The sequence below is a fragment of the Leptonychotes weddellii genome, chromosome 9 (assembly GCF_054177405.1).
Source record: "Leptonychotes weddellii isolate Sample4059 chromosome 9, ASM5417740v2, whole genome shotgun sequence".
In the NCBI taxonomy this organism is placed as follows: domain Eukaryota; kingdom Metazoa; phylum Chordata; class Mammalia; order Carnivora; family Phocidae; genus Leptonychotes; species Leptonychotes weddellii.
In genome coordinates, this window is record NC_138377.1 from 75867866 (window position 1) to 75882727 (window position 14862).

At 43.3% G+C, this 14862-nt stretch overlaps 2 protein-coding genes across 10 annotated transcripts in view; one reads left to right on the forward strand and one right to left on the reverse strand.

The window, feature by feature from the left end:
* MAPDA (N6-Methyl-AMP deaminase) overlaps nucleotides 1-6615 on the forward strand; it is a 57908-nt gene extending 51293 nt beyond the window's left edge. For 4 of the 5 annotated variants that reach the window (XM_081829533.1, XM_081829532.1, XM_081829534.1 and 1 more), the window contains one exon: nucleotides 100-6615. In XM_081829533.1, the coding sequence (XP_081685659.1) occupies nucleotides 100-294 (195 nt within the window). In that variant the 3' untranslated portion in view covers nucleotides 295-6615. The remainder of the gene's footprint in view (nucleotides 1-99) is intronic. The other variant, XM_081829536.1, reaches the window with a different exon arrangement.
* Nucleotides 2464-14841, reverse strand: ZSCAN29 (zinc finger and SCAN domain containing 29). 5 transcript variants are annotated; one of them, XM_081829510.1, is made up of 6 exons: nucleotides 14768-14841; nucleotides 13385-13817; nucleotides 12705-12909; nucleotides 10160-10855; nucleotides 7630-8100; nucleotides 2464-5658 (listed from the first exon to the last, which is right to left on the reverse strand). In XM_081829510.1, the coding sequence occupies exons 2-6, from the start codon at nucleotides 13700-13702 to the stop codon at nucleotides 4790-4792; spliced, it is 2559 nt and encodes an 852-aa protein (XP_081685636.1). In that variant the 5' UTR covers nucleotides 13703-13817; nucleotides 14768-14841; the 3' UTR covers nucleotides 2464-4789. The 5 variants fall into 5 exon arrangements, with proteins under 5 accessions (XP_081685636.1, XP_081685633.1, XP_081685635.1 ...); XM_081829507.1 differs by having other exon boundaries at nucleotides 14374-14813; XM_081829509.1 differs by having other exon boundaries at nucleotides 14333-14813.
* Between the last annotated feature and the right edge of the window lie 21 nt (nucleotides 14842-14862).

Here is a 14862-nt window from a genome sequence, read left to right on the forward strand (position 1 = left end):
CTAAACGTAAGTTACTGTTTTTTTAAAAAATCATTTCCTTGTTCATTTTAAAACTTTGGTTTTTTTGGTTGTGTGTTTTTTTTTTTTTTTTTTTGGCAGACTGATGATAAGGGTGTTTTTGCAACACACCTTTCTCAAGAGTACCAACTGGCAGCTGAAACATTTAATTTGAACCAGTCTCAGGTGTGGGATCTGTCTTATGAATCCATCGACTACATCTTTGCTTCTGACAGAACCAGGTCTGAACTGAGGAGGAAGTGGAATCATCTGAAACCCAAAGTGTTACATTTTTAAGCTGCACTGAGGTGAACTGCTTTTGAGTATGTGTTGCAACCAAGATCTTCCTGCCATATCACACTTAGTAAACTGTCCATCCCTCCCTCTGAAGCACTGCAGCCAGGTACCAGGGGCTCCATCACCAGCACCTTATTCAGGGCCGGTGCTCAGTAAATGTTTTAAACTGACTGGCAGGCTCTGAGGTCTTACAGAGTTTACCTCCATGCTGCTTACTGGAAGGGACTTGAAAGTGGCTGCTAACTAAACTCCCCATTCCACCAGAGATTTGACTTAACAGTCCCTCTCCATTAGTGATCATAAAACTTCAGGAAAATCAAAGGAGTTTCTAATCGGGAAAAGTTTTGGAATAACTAGCCTAAAGATGAGAAGAGGGAAAACAAATTGCCACCAAACCTTTAAGCCTTGTAACTTGTGACAGCAGCGCTCTGTATTTTGTTTTGCTTGTTTTACTCAAACTCCCTTAAGTATTCCCCAAAACTTGACTCCAGGCTATACTGCATACCATGGATTTTTGTGAATACCCAGTAGTCAGGGTTAATCTACTTTGGAAGACCCTAGTGACAGACAAAACTAGCTTCTGAGATCTGGCTTTGCCCCTCTCATGATTAATCCCCCTGGAATCAAGGTGGTGGGTTTTTTTTAAATGTTCCTACCTTACCCTTCTGTTATTTTGATCATAATGGAGCTATACCAACCAGACACTTCTTGAGGTCTAAGGTACTTTAGGCTTCTATTTCCTGCCTTTAATCTGACTTCCAGTTGTTCCAAAGTTTTGTTTCTGAAAGAGCACTATGGTGGATGTAGGAGTAATTTAAGCTCCTAACTAAAATATATCCATATAACATGTTACTTTAAGCACCATGGTATCAGAGAATAGATACCATTTTATATGTCTAAACTGTGATATGCATCTCACTGGATAGTTGAGTACATAGGAGTAAAGTTTTCATTTTAGATTTTGAATTGAATGATGGAAGAATTGATTGCTCCTATCTCAGCTTCCCTTTCCTACCTGGTCACCATAAAAATAGTTCTCTACAGAGTTGATAAGACTCAGCCTCCATATTCTGATTATAGTAAAAGAGAAATGGCAGCAACACAGAAAATATATGTTATTAAGTTCTGTAGCACTGGCCATAGCCAAGCAATAAAAGGAAGAATGTGGGGCACCTGGCTGGCTCAGTCAGTGGAACGTGCAACTCTTGATCTCAGGGTCGTGAGTTTGAGCCCCACACTGGGGGTAGAGTTTACTTTAAAAAAAAAAAAAAAGGTGGGGCACCTGAATGGTTCATTTAGTTAAGTGTTTGACTCTTGGTTTTGGCTCAGGTTATGAGCTCAGGGTCCTGGGATCGAGCCCCACTTGGAGGGCTGCATCTGGCTCCGCACTTAGCAGGGAGTCTGCTTGAGATTCTCTCCTTCTCCCTCTGCCCCTCTTCCCTGTTCCCACATGTGCACTTTCTCTAAAACAAATCTTGAAAAGAAATGATAGTGTGGGGAAAATGAAGAAAAAGAAGTAACAGCATTAGGAAACAACTGATGGGGATATGATTGTCCAGCTCCTCCTAATACATCCTTCCTTTGCTATACAGGTCACTCAGTCTGTCCCCACAGAGGTCTTATGAGTATTAAAATGGTAGGGTGCACAGATCCTCTTGCTCCACCTACAGTGGCCTTGGTTTCTCTTAGAATGTTTGAAGACTATTTCTTGCTTCTTCCATCCTCCACAATGGCAGACTGGGTAGCAGAAAATGGCTTAACAAGCTAGTTTGAGAAGAAATGGGCTTTCCCAAGTAAGAGAGTTTGCCTTTGCCCTATTCATTATGTACATTCTCTTCATCTGGAGGATGGTGGGGGGAGAGGAGGCTGGTCTTGGGTCTTTTAAAGTAAGACTTACTCTCCATGCCCAGTTATGACAGGTCCTAATGCACTGTCCTAATGGATACAGATACAGATATCATGTAAGGATTTTCATTCTAATTTCTCTTTTACCACATCCTAATTTGTTTCTCAGTCTAGAACATAAAGATTCAAACAGGCATACTTCAAGTAAGGCCACACAGGGAACCAAAAAAGCAGGTAAAAATTTATCTTTTCCTAGTAGCAACAACTTAATAATTTGCACATGTATATTTGGGGAGGGGAAAAACCACGTGAAGAAACACTGGGTACTTTATAGACATAATTTTTATTAACATGGTATCCCTGAGAGGCAGATTAAGATGTAAACATTATTCTGCTTTACAGAAAGGGAGATGGAAACAGGTGGACTTACACACAAGACATCTGGAACCAGAATTCATATCTGCTGATACCCCAACCAGTGCTTTTTACACACAACTTTCCATAAATATACTAAAGACAGTAATCTCTCATATTAAAAAACACACATTTAAAAACACACTTACTAAACCATCTCAGATCCTGAGGCACTGCTTTAGACTAGTGTTTCTTCTATCTTCCTGTCTGCTTAGGCCACATAATTGAGACACGATCTCCTCCTAATAAATGTTAGGAGATTCTTTGTAGTAGGATCCCTCAACACAAGAACCCTAATCAACCTCTCATCTAACACAGCAAGCTATGAATTACAAAATATTCTATCTCCCCACTTCTCTTTGATATCTCATTCCAGCCATAGGACTGATTAAATGTGAGTATGAAACAGCTACTTATCCCATGCCTTGGCCATCTGTTCACATTCCTCCTTCCTCAGACCTGCCCACTGAAGTATCTTCTCAAGGTATTAATTTCTGACCTTTGTCTCCCATAGGAGCTAGTCTCCTAAACTGCTCATTCTTCTTCCCCAGTACAAGCTGGCTCTTTCATCAATAAGTACAGCACAGTATCTGATTTATTATAGGTGGATGGGACCACCACCTCCTGATCTGCCTCTGGCACTCCATGTTCCAATGAAGGCAGTTCTCTGCCTTGTGCATAGCCTAGATCATACTATTCCTCAGATTTTGTGCTGTTCCAAGCTTTATCTAACTTTCCTTACAGTCTGTCTTTTGCCCTCGGCTCCATCTGCATAAAACACCTTGCTCTCCAATTTTCCCATTTCTCACCCACTCAGCACTCAGTTTTGTGATTAGTTTTGGAGAGTTCATCCCACCCTAATTTTCCCGGTAACTTTCCTTCCTTTGAACACTTGCTGTTTCATGAAGCCTTTCTGAATAAAGAGAATACCTCCCAGATTTTTCTTATAGAAAACTATAATGCATTAAACCTTAACATTTATGCAGAATGTTACTACATTTCTAGATTTCTCTAAAACTGCTGCAGCTCTACATGTGCATTTATTATTTGTCCATGTCAGTGTCATCTGTTTTAGACTGTAAGAACAAGGACAGAGTCTGTTTACCTTGTGCTGTATAGGGCTCATCATACTACTATGAATAGATGGGCAATTAATTCCATACTATTTGATTATACAGATCAGAATTACACTTGTGTTTGAAGAACTTTTAAAAATAGATCTATGAGTATGTGCACATGCACGTGTGTGAGTATTGGCAACTCCAGTGACCAAAGATAATCTGTCCTCCTTGCCATTAGAGTAAAGAGTTGGCACAGAGTGGTCTGTTTCCTAATCCATGGGTACGTGGCAGTGGTTTCTGCTCAATGCAGGTTAGTATTGAGCACCCATGGGGTGCTGTGTAACACTAAACTAGGTGTTTGGAGCATGTGGAATGCAGACAATCCCCTATTGGCAGCTTTAACTGCCTTCTCTCATATCAACATATCCAGCTGGCTTGCTCTTTGCACTACTGGACCAGAAGGGACAGATGAAATTCAGATGAGACGGAACAGAAGAAAACAAAACCAAACTAGATGCTCTAAATATATTATTCTATTCCAGATCTTCTAGGGCTTAGAAAAAATTAAGAAATCCAGGGTTTACACCTCAATATTTATATAAGGTTTACACTGTTTCCCCATATAGAACACCTAGGCTTTTGACAAGATGATTCATAGGTCAGAACCAAGATGGATATTAAACTCTCCTTTAAGGAAGAGTGTGCATGACAAATGTCATTCTGAGCACAGGCTTATGTGAACAGGAAATGCCACTTTTTTGCATTTCCATTATTGTATAAAGAGCTAGACCCACTCAGTTAGAAAAGTCTCACAACTTCTCCCTGAAATGCTGTGATAGGTTTTTCCAGTTGAAATGCAGCTGAATAATAGGATAAATAAATACATGGGATCTACTACTGCGTCCTCTCTATTAAGGGAACAACATAGGCACTGGGAGGTAAAGGTCGTATCTGTCATTTACAGTGAAGGCAAGGAGAGGGACTGAAATCTTCCTTTCATTCTTAAGATGACTACCTTAGGAATTCATAGATCCAGGAAAAACATGGGAACAGAGTGGGATAAATCTTAAGAGTGTTTCCTAAGCTAGTTGGGCAGGGAATAGGAGACCATCACTATTAGACGCCTTTTTCAAAGAATTTCAATGCATTTATCTTTTCTTTAAATTCTCAGGGGCTTACTTAGGTGCTGACTGTGACAGAAGTTTTTCTCGTGTATGGATCTCTCGGTGCTTATTAAGAGCGGAGCTTTTACTGAAGCACTTGCCACAGTCATGACACCCGTAGGGTTTCTCTCCTGTGTGGGTCCTATGATGTGCACGTAAGTCAGAACTCTTACTGAAACTCTTTCCACAGTCAGGACACACATGGGGTCTCTCTCCTGTGTGTATCCTCCGATGTGCACTGAAATGAGAACTATTGTTGAAGCTTTTTCCACACTCTTCACATTGATAGGGCTTTTCTCCTGTGTGGGTTCTCTGATGAATTATAAGGCTTGAGCTCTGATTGAAGCGTTTTCCACACTCACCACATTGATACGGTTTTTCTCCTGTGTGGATTCTTCTGTGGGTGATGAAGTTTGAACTGTCACGGAAACTTTTCCCACAGTCAAGACACTTATAAGGTTTCTCTCCAGTGTGGATTCTCCGGTGTCTAATGAGGCGTGCACTCCGACTGAAGCTTTTCCCACAATCGGCACATTTATATGGATTTTCCACTTGATGAGATATCTGATGCATGAGGTGGGAGTTGGGACCAAAGCTTTTGCTGTATCTGAGATATTTACAGGGTCTCTCTCCCAAGTAAGGTCTCTGATGATTTAGAACTTTACCTAAACTCCTCTCTGGGGGTGTTGGTTTTCCTCTTCTCTCCCCTGGGGTCTTTTCCCACTGTTGTCCTGATCTACATTCACTCTCACCACGTTTACCCTGAGTAAGATGCCGGGAAACTTTCCTTTCAGACCTTGCAAGTAATGTTCTATGTAGTTGTACTTCTTCAGAAATATCTCGTTTTAGATTCTCTTCATTATCAAATCCAGCCTCAAAACCTGATATAAGAATAGAATTTTAAAGGTTATCCATTTCCTCAATATTATGTGCTGGGGGTAAGGGAAGTATCACATTAGATGATTAAAGATAAAAATTAGGGAGCACTAGATCCCAAATGACTACTATCAGTTAGAATTCCAATGTTTTTACTCCTCTACTTAGTAGCCTATCACGTGCTTCTCATCTGTTATAGGGGCTGATTAGTACATTCTTGTAACTCTTCCTGGATACCCATGATCTTCAGAAAACCTCTCAGAAGGAAAACCTACCAGATTTAAGGTAGGCCCAGGAAAACTCTGAGAAACTTCTATATCCAAAAAGAGCTATATGAGTCCCCTTCCTCTCAAATTCCAATATATGCTGAGAATAAAAACAGGGTAGGAAAATATTTGGTGTCTTTCAAAGAACAGAAGGCCTTCTGAGAGATAAATTTTAGAAAGTATCTCCCTAAAACATTGTCTCTTCCATGGAAAAATAATCATTAAATGTTCCCAAAGCACTACTCCAATGCTCAAGCTAACCGATTTCTTCTAAGAACCAAATACCAGGCTCCCCAGGCCCAGGCTATGTGAATTTGCAGATACTTGGCAAATTATCAGTTTGCAAATTGACTTTGAATTCGCAGAATTTTCAGATGTTTCAGACAAATTCTGGATCCCAAATTCCCTGGACTAAATCTGAGAACAAAGGAATACTGAGCGTCAGCCTGTTTATGGCCCCCTAAAGACAGTGTTTCTATCCAGAAGCCCAGTCTTATAAGATGCCCCCATGAAATAGAGATTTCTTAGATTCAATGAAATCTCAGAACCTTAAATATGTGAGTATGTATTGTGAGCCTCCAAGGAGGATAATTTAGCATTTCCTAAACCTAGAAGCCATTTTTTAGTGGAACATATTAATACCTCCATGGAACTGATGCTCCGTGGAACACCCTTGAAGAATGCGGATCTAAAGAACTTTTCAAAAAGAAAACTATTACTTATTAAATACTTACTATGTGCCTAAGCACTGTGCTAGATGCTTCACCACAGTACCTCATTAAATCAACCTCAATGAGGTACGTCTTAATATGTAAGCAAACTTACAGGGTTAAATAACTTGCTCTGAGTCACTCAGCTGGCTAATGGACAACAGAGTTCAGATTCAGATACATGTATGACTCCAAAATCAGAATTATTCTTCCCAAAAGCAGGGAAGCCATAGTGAAGTATTTCTTTTTCTTACACAACTGCTAATATTCAAAGGGCCCACTCCCTAAGAAATCTGAGACTTTTGTCCAGCTGTGGCTGAAGAAAGAGGTTATCAGGTTTTCATAGATGTGAATAAAGCAGACATACAACAGGTATACAAGTTGGAAGTAGAGGAAAAATTGTTTAACAAGAATGAACTTTTAAAATCAACTTCATCCCACTATGGGTATACAACATACTACTTGGGAGATGTTAATGTTCATACTCCCTGCTAGGTAAACTGCCTAACAGCTCAGATGTAGATGAGAGCAAATTTATAAAGTCTGCACCCATCAGATTGATGCTGTAGTATGAGAAGGCAAGTCAGGTGAATAATTTATATCCCCTCTGTGAGCTGCTTTAATAGAAAGGAAACATGGAGAAGAGAGAAGATGGTCACAAGAAGAATCCATGAGAGCTGGGTGTAGAGACCAGTCTCCTGGTCTTCAGATGGCTGATTTTTCTCCTAAATCCCACTGCCTCCCCTTTGCTACTTAAACCTCAAAAAGTAAAAGGAGCGGGCGCCTGGGTGGCTCAGTTGGTTAAGCGACTGCCTTCGGCTCAGGTCACGATCCTGGAGTCCCGGGATCGAGTCCCACGTCGGGCTCCCTGCTCAGCAGGGAGTCTGCTTCTCCCTCTGACCCTCCCCCCTCTCATGTGCTCTCTGTCTCTCTCATTCTCTCTGTCTCAAATAAATAAATAAAATCTTTAAAAAAAAAAAAAAAAGTAAAAGGATCTTACCACTGGGGCTCTGGAATAAGACTGGAGCACGGGTCATGACAACCCCCAGGGGTACCTCAGTATCCTCTTCATCATCTTCAGAATCTTCTTCTATGGTCTCTTCTGCCGCCTCAGCTTGCTTCTCAGCTTCGGTCTCACTGGTCTCCTGGATGGGGCAAGAGGCTGTCTCTTCTTCCCGGCTGTCACTGGGCGGGGCAACAACCCTGGCACTCACCAAAGCATCCATCTCTTCAAAGAAGGGACAGGTCTCTGGCGCTTGGCCATTCTTGACTTTCCTATAGCTGGTTTGTAGGCTTTTAAATTTGGTCCGACACTGCTCTGGTGTCCTTAAGAATCCATATTCCCATAACCGCTCAGCCACTGCTCCATACAACTGGCTGTTGCGGTGACAGTTCCGGAGGGCTTCGTAGAACTGAGTCTCACTAAGAATTGCAAGGTAAGTCTTTGTTTCTTCATAGCCCCAGTGTACACCTGCCGCCAGAAGAGAAATTTCAGCACCACTCAATCCAGGGCTTTACAGCCTCAATTCCTCAGTCCTATCAAGTGCATGATGAAAAACCACCTAAGCTTGGGCTTCTAGGTGAAAAAGTAAAAATAATGTTTCCAAAATCTATACAAACTCATTATAGAATGTTTTGCTTCTCTATATCCCATAGCAGTTTCACAGGGACCTTGATTCCTATGTTCTCTTTAACCATTAAAAAAAAAAAAAGAAGAAGAAGGCTTTTCACCAGATCCCTGAAACAGTCATTACATACACTGAGTCAAGAGTACAGGATGCATTTCCCCATTCTTCTAGTAGTTTCTCTGGAATTCTGATCCTAACTAGAAGATAACTGGTCAGGGGAATAAGACCCAATCAATCACTGTCGTGAGTCATCCCTAACTTCTCTGATCACTCTTCTTCCACCAGCTCTACTTCCTTACGAATTAAGTTTTCTAAAGAACGACTCAGGCCTGCAAGGAACAGTCTCTTCCAGAATCACACTGTTGCCCAATCCCTATTATGGCCCTTCTTCATTTGCCACAATCTCAAAAAAGCAAACCCAGTAATAGCAAAGACCTGAAGGGTACAAGATAAGGACCCGATAGTCATGCACCTTATCCTTAGGAGTGAAGGACTGGTGGAAGCCAGAAAGAGGAAGGAAGCAGAACAGTATCTCCTGGCCTGAGCCTGTACTAGCGCTGCAGGTCTCCCAATATGATCACAGACTCTGCTCCTTGCAAGTCCCCAAGGTCGAGGGAAAGGAGATTCAGAGTCTTCCTCCCACTTGCCAGCCAGCTGGAGATGATGCTGCTTCCATCATCCTCCACTCACTGCAGGTAAAGGAGTTGGGGAAAGAATCGGAAGACAGAGAAAAAGCAGTAGAAAAAGATGGACAGATAATGAAAATAACAGCAGCTAGCATATGTGCCATGTCTGTGGTTTACCTGCATTTATTCCAGTGACAAAAAAACAGAATGAAAGGGCGCCTGGGTGGCTCAGCTCAGGTCATGATCCTGGAGTCCCAGGATCGAGTCCCGCATCGGGCTCCCTGCTCAGCGGGGAGTCTGCTTCTCCCTCTGACCCTCCCCCCTCTCATGTGCTCGCTCTCTCTCTCTCTCTCTCAAATAAATAAATAAAATCTTAAAAAAATATATTAAAAAAAAACCAACAGAATGAAAGAAAAAACAGGTATTGAGAAAGGAAAAAGTAGAAGATAGGAAGACAAGAAGCCTAGAACAGAATTGGAAGTAACAACACACACATAATAAAAAAAAAGGAAGAGATCACTGTTCACAGTGAAACTGCATCTTTAGAGATGTAGTCCTGCTGCCATGTCCCATTTTACAGGTGAGGAGACAGCTTTGAAATGGTCAGATGACTATCCACGGTCACCCAGGTGATTAGTGGTCAAGATTAGAAACAAAGCCCCGACTCAATATTTTGGTGTTCTTTCCGTAACAACATGATTATACAAATTATATCAACAGTAATAATACTTAAAAACAGTTCCATGGGCAAATAGTATCTCAACAAAGTGCTAAACAAGATTTCTTATTAGGTGTGTTGCAAATCTAGAGGAGTCTTAGAATATGTTTCCCCAACTTTGGGCAGTCCTTCACTATGCTATGCTAAGTGAAAAGGAACACAAACGGACATTGAGATAAAAGATGAAGCACCAGTTTGTATAAGGTGCTCAATAAATACTTTCCTTAAACATAGTATAGTGCCAGGTTTTTCTCAGCAGTCAGTGATTTTATAATCAGGAAAAAAATATTTTAAAGAAATGGAAGGAATGGTATTCTTTTAAAGAGCTCTCCAGATTTTTCTGACTGTACTTCTTTAAAGTATCTAAAATGACTCCCTCCTTACTATTATCTAATTTTCCCACAAAAGAGAATGAAATACACATAGAACTGAGAAGTGCCTCTTTGTTCTCTATTTAAGTAACAAAGCTGACAGGCAACATTAAACTTCCTGACTGCACATGCAGTCTCATAACTACTCAAATCTAATCCCTGAACCCCAAAAAGAAATGCTTCTTACCACTTGGGCTTCGAAAAAGAACAGGTGCAGTTGAGTTGTCAGGGTCTTGGGGGCTGGCCTCCTGGCCCATTTCATCACTGTCAGACTCTTCAGCCATAGCTTCTTCTGCTTCCTCATGCTGCCAGCCCCCTTGCCCTGGCTCCTCAGTCTCGGCATCGCTGCCTACCAGGCCAGAGTGAGAGGCTGCCTCTTCCAAGCCATTACTGGGCAATGCAATGACCTGGGCACTCATCAGGGCCTCCATCTCTTCAAAGAAGGGGCAGGTCTCAGGTGGGTGACCACTCTTGACTTTCCTATAGCTCTTCTGGAGACCTTTGAACTTGGTCCGACACTGTTCCAGGGTCCGAAGGAAGCCATACTCCCGGAGCCGCTCAGCCACAGCCCCATACACTTGGCTGTTTCGATGACAGTTTCGGAGAGCCTCATAAAACTCAGTCTGACTGAGAATTGCAAGGAGAGTTCTGGTCTCTTCGTAGCCCCAGTGCACACCTGCTACCTTCTCATCCTCAAAGCCCCAGTGATCCTGGTCCACCCAGCTTCTTCTCTCTCTCTTGGGTGATAACAGATCAGCATGCATTTGTCTGTCTCCTGTATTACTGCCTCTTGGGAGTTCCTTCTCCTTGGAGCCCAGATCAGGGATCCATGGCTCTCCTTGCTCCAACCTGGAGACCACACCGGATTTAGGAAATGGAAATCCTGCTTGCAGGGAAGCAAACAAAGGATATCATAATTTGGATTGATCATAAAAATACCTCTCAGTTCAGACCTGCCTTTTTTTGAATCCAAGAGGCTTATAAACAAAGTGTCTAAGGAAGTGTTTTCAGAAAGTTCAATGGGTTGGAGAAAGTGGGGAAAATACATAAAACCTCAAAAAAAAAAGAGTATTTTCCAGAGTAGGGTGACAAGAGAGGAAAAGGTTCTGTTTGTGTATTCAGAGCAAATACTTCTGTTCCATGTTGCTCCCTAGCCCTCCTCACCATTTAATAGGTCTTGGCACTGCTAGGAATAGTCTTATAGGAGGTCTTGATATTGCTGGGAACAGTCACCTCCTATCTCCTATAAGTTCTCCACTAGGAGCTAGAGAATTAAACTCAGAGTGATTTCAAGGGGTAAGAGAGTAGGGGGGGAAACTTCAGCTCATCCATTTCCTTCACACTGTCACCAAGTTCTACAAGTTTTTTCCATAGTATGTCCTGCTCTGTTCCTTGTGCCACCATCCAAGTCTAGACCCCTTATCCTCTCACAGCCAGATAAATGTAGCAGTAACTGTCCTACCTAACTCCAGGCTCTTGCTTCCTCAGCTTAAACACTATACTACTGAACCTTAACCCAAGTGCCTACCATGCACTGTTCATTTATATCAGACTCCTCTCTAGAACACAGCATACTATTATTCATCACTCTGTCCCTTTCCTTTAAGTCCCTCCTATTCAAATTTAACCCATTCTATGAGAAGTTGTATTTGCCAAAGCCTCCCTACGAAGTCTTCCCTACTGCCCTCCCTCATCTCTCACTCTGCCAAACCCCTACTGTACTCACACAAATTGAGTAACAGTCATTGTTTGGCACGGTTTCAGTACAGTTTAGTTCGGTACATATTTGCTTCCAATCACACCCTAAGCTCTTTGAGAACAGGCACCTTTACTTATTGCAGAGTATCTTGCAAGGTGTTGGAATACATGGTAGGTGTTCAAAAACTGATTAATTCTGCAAGTCTCTGTTTGGGGTTGAGGAATTGCATCTGGATTACTAAACAGAGACCATTACAAATGGCTGAGAAGGCTAGCTTCTTGGATGATAAGATCAAAATTCAAAACAACCTCAACAAGTTAAAGAAATGATCAAAAAACCCCAAACAAGCATAATATGGAGTTCAATGGAGTACAAAGAAGAAAAACAAGTTCTACAAAATCAAGTACAACAATATGCACTGGCACAAAAACAATGGGGAAAGCGGTAAGAGTCCTGGGAGTTACCAAGTAAACAATAAGCACCAAATAATTAGTTGAGCTCTACTGAAAGAAAATGTAATGAAATTCTGAAATAAAATTCCTACTCTGCCTCTACCTACCAGACCCTGGGATAATATAATTTAGTTCTCCACGATTAATATTTGGAAGACTTCATTTCCAAAGGAGAAGAACAAAAACTTAGTAGGTCTAAAGAATGGAGCTTCTGGGGAAGAGCTTAAAGAAACAATGCAGTTTAATTTGAAGAAGGAAAATGACTGAAAGGTGGCTGTGCCTTCATGTATACAAAAGAATTTTTATCTAGAAAATACCTAGTATCATCATTACCAAGAGGAAATAAAATAGTTCCAATTCTGATAAAAAGGAGGAAGCCATCCTCTGGCAGACTTGTCAAAAGAAAAAATACAAGAATACTACACCAGAGGGCTAAACTACATACCTTCAGGAGGTCTCCAACAACTGCATACTCTACAATTTCAGCTCATTTCCTGAAATCCCTTTCCCACTCACTATTCCCAACCCTACTTCCCAATTTAGAATGGCATCCTATCTTCCCATATGAATCTACTCCTCACCGCTCCTTTGAAAAGGTCTGAGCTTCTCCTTTGGGTTCATCTGCTCCTGTGGTCCCAGGTCTGGGCTCCTTGCCCTCTCTTTCTTGGTTACACCCCTGGGCTGGGGTTCCACTGACTCCTGCCGAACACTTAATAACTCTCGTGATGATTTCAGGGGTGTCATCTTCTCCAAGCGCACTTCCTGCCCCTTCACAGAGACTGTGACCTAGAAACAACCCCCATTAATTGTCACTGCAAGGTTATAATGAGGGGCATTCCCAGAGGAGATTATTTAATACCCCAAAAGAGTTCATCCTTTTGGGACTTGGCTAGGTTTGGCAGGGGAGGAGGTTTAACAGTGAACAAGGGTCTTTCTTATTCCGTTAGCTTAGAGCAGCTGGAACTCCAGAAAGAAAAGCTCAAGAAAGTAAACCCACCTACAAGCTAAAAAATAATTCCCCTTTCTTCCCTCTTAAGTAAAAAACTATAAAACTATGAATAACTCATTATGACAGGGTAGCAAAGGTACACCCAGGTAGCATCTCCAGATAAGCTCTATCTGAAAAAGTTACCTGTTCTGGGACCAGAAGTATAAGCATCACCAAAGGAGATTGTGCCCGTCTTTAAACCTGTATATACCTTGGCCCTTTATCCTTGCCCCTTCCCAGTCACACACTTCTGAATTCCCCCTCCCTTCTCACCGAACGTCCAGGTCTTCCAGGCTCTCTTTCTAAATCTTCCACCAGAGCCACTGCCTCCTCTCCACTTTCTGGACATTGCTCCTGTACCCAATTCTGGATCTCCCCAGGTAAGATGGTCAGGAACTGCTCTAGCACCAACAATTCTACAATCTGCTCCTTGGTGCGAACCTCCGGCCTTAGCCAACGACAGCAAAGTTCCCAGAGTTGGCTGAAAGCCTCCCGGGGCCCAGCTACCTCCTGGTAGTGAAATCTCCTGAAGCGCTGTCGGAACGTCTCAGAGTTAGTGCCATTCCCTCTCAGAGTGGGTTTGGCCATCATTCACAGCAGAAAGCAGCTCCCCGCCACTTAAGGGTTCGAGGGCTTACACCTATTTTCCCATGTCCTTGGAGAGTCACCTGCAGATGAGTCTCTCAACTGTAAGAAGAGTTTCCTCCTAGGGTAGAGAGAGATGGCACTATGAGAAGAAATACACTCATGTCTAAAGTCTTGCCAAGAGCTGGCCTGACTTCCCATATACTCCACGTGGCCATCTGAGGTAGCACCAGCTTTAGGACAGCAAGCCAAAACAGCATGGAGAGACCTTTCAAAAGCTACCATTTCTGGGTGACTTCCAAGGAGCCCGGGGAAGCAGCAAAGAATAAAGTATGGTCTGCCCTTCTTCCACCTCCCCCCAAACCTGACCCCATTTAGCTCCCCTGACCAATGTTGCATAGTAAGTTCGAACCATATGGGAGACCTGGAGCTTGAGAGGCTCTAAAGGCAAGTCACCATCCTGCTGAAGGCAACAAAAAGCCTCTGTCCAGCGGGTCGCAGCCCACCTCCCCCAGTACCTCCGCAGTCGTTCCGGAGGCCCTTTACATCCTCCCCGCCCCCTCAGACTACACAACTACCAATTCCCACCCGGGACAAAAATCAAGTACTGAATACTGGATCTTTGTTTTCCCTCACAGCGTTAGTAACCGCTCAGCAACTATTCGGGAACTACTGACGGGAAACCTCGCGCATTGGGAGGATTGGTTTTGGTTCCTGAAGCGAGGGCCGGTGGGCGTGGGGAGTCACACTGAGTTGGTGGAGAGAGGGAGTCCGAGGGGGGCAGTAGTAATGGGTCTCCTGAGGACGAGTTCGGTTGCTGGCCAGGGGCTCCGGGTGCTGTGGGGTTCGCGGGAGCGGGACTCGGCTCAAGGAGCGGCGGGTGCGGGATTCCGGCCTCTTTGTCTTCCGTCCCTCTGGCCAGGTCACTCTCGGGGCCGTCGTGCGGTTCCTCCAGAGGCCTCCGACTGGGCTAAGGTGCCCTGAGAGCACCCTCCGGCCACCCCTGGGAGCGTCTCCTTCTCGAGGCTGCCCCTCAACCCACTCGCATCTCTGCCCCCGGGCCAGCCTCACCCTGTTAGGGTCGGGCCCCGGCCCCGGCTCTCCAGCCTCCCATTCCAGCTCTCAAACCGGAAGTCCTACCGGGCAACTCGGGCACTGAGAGCGCA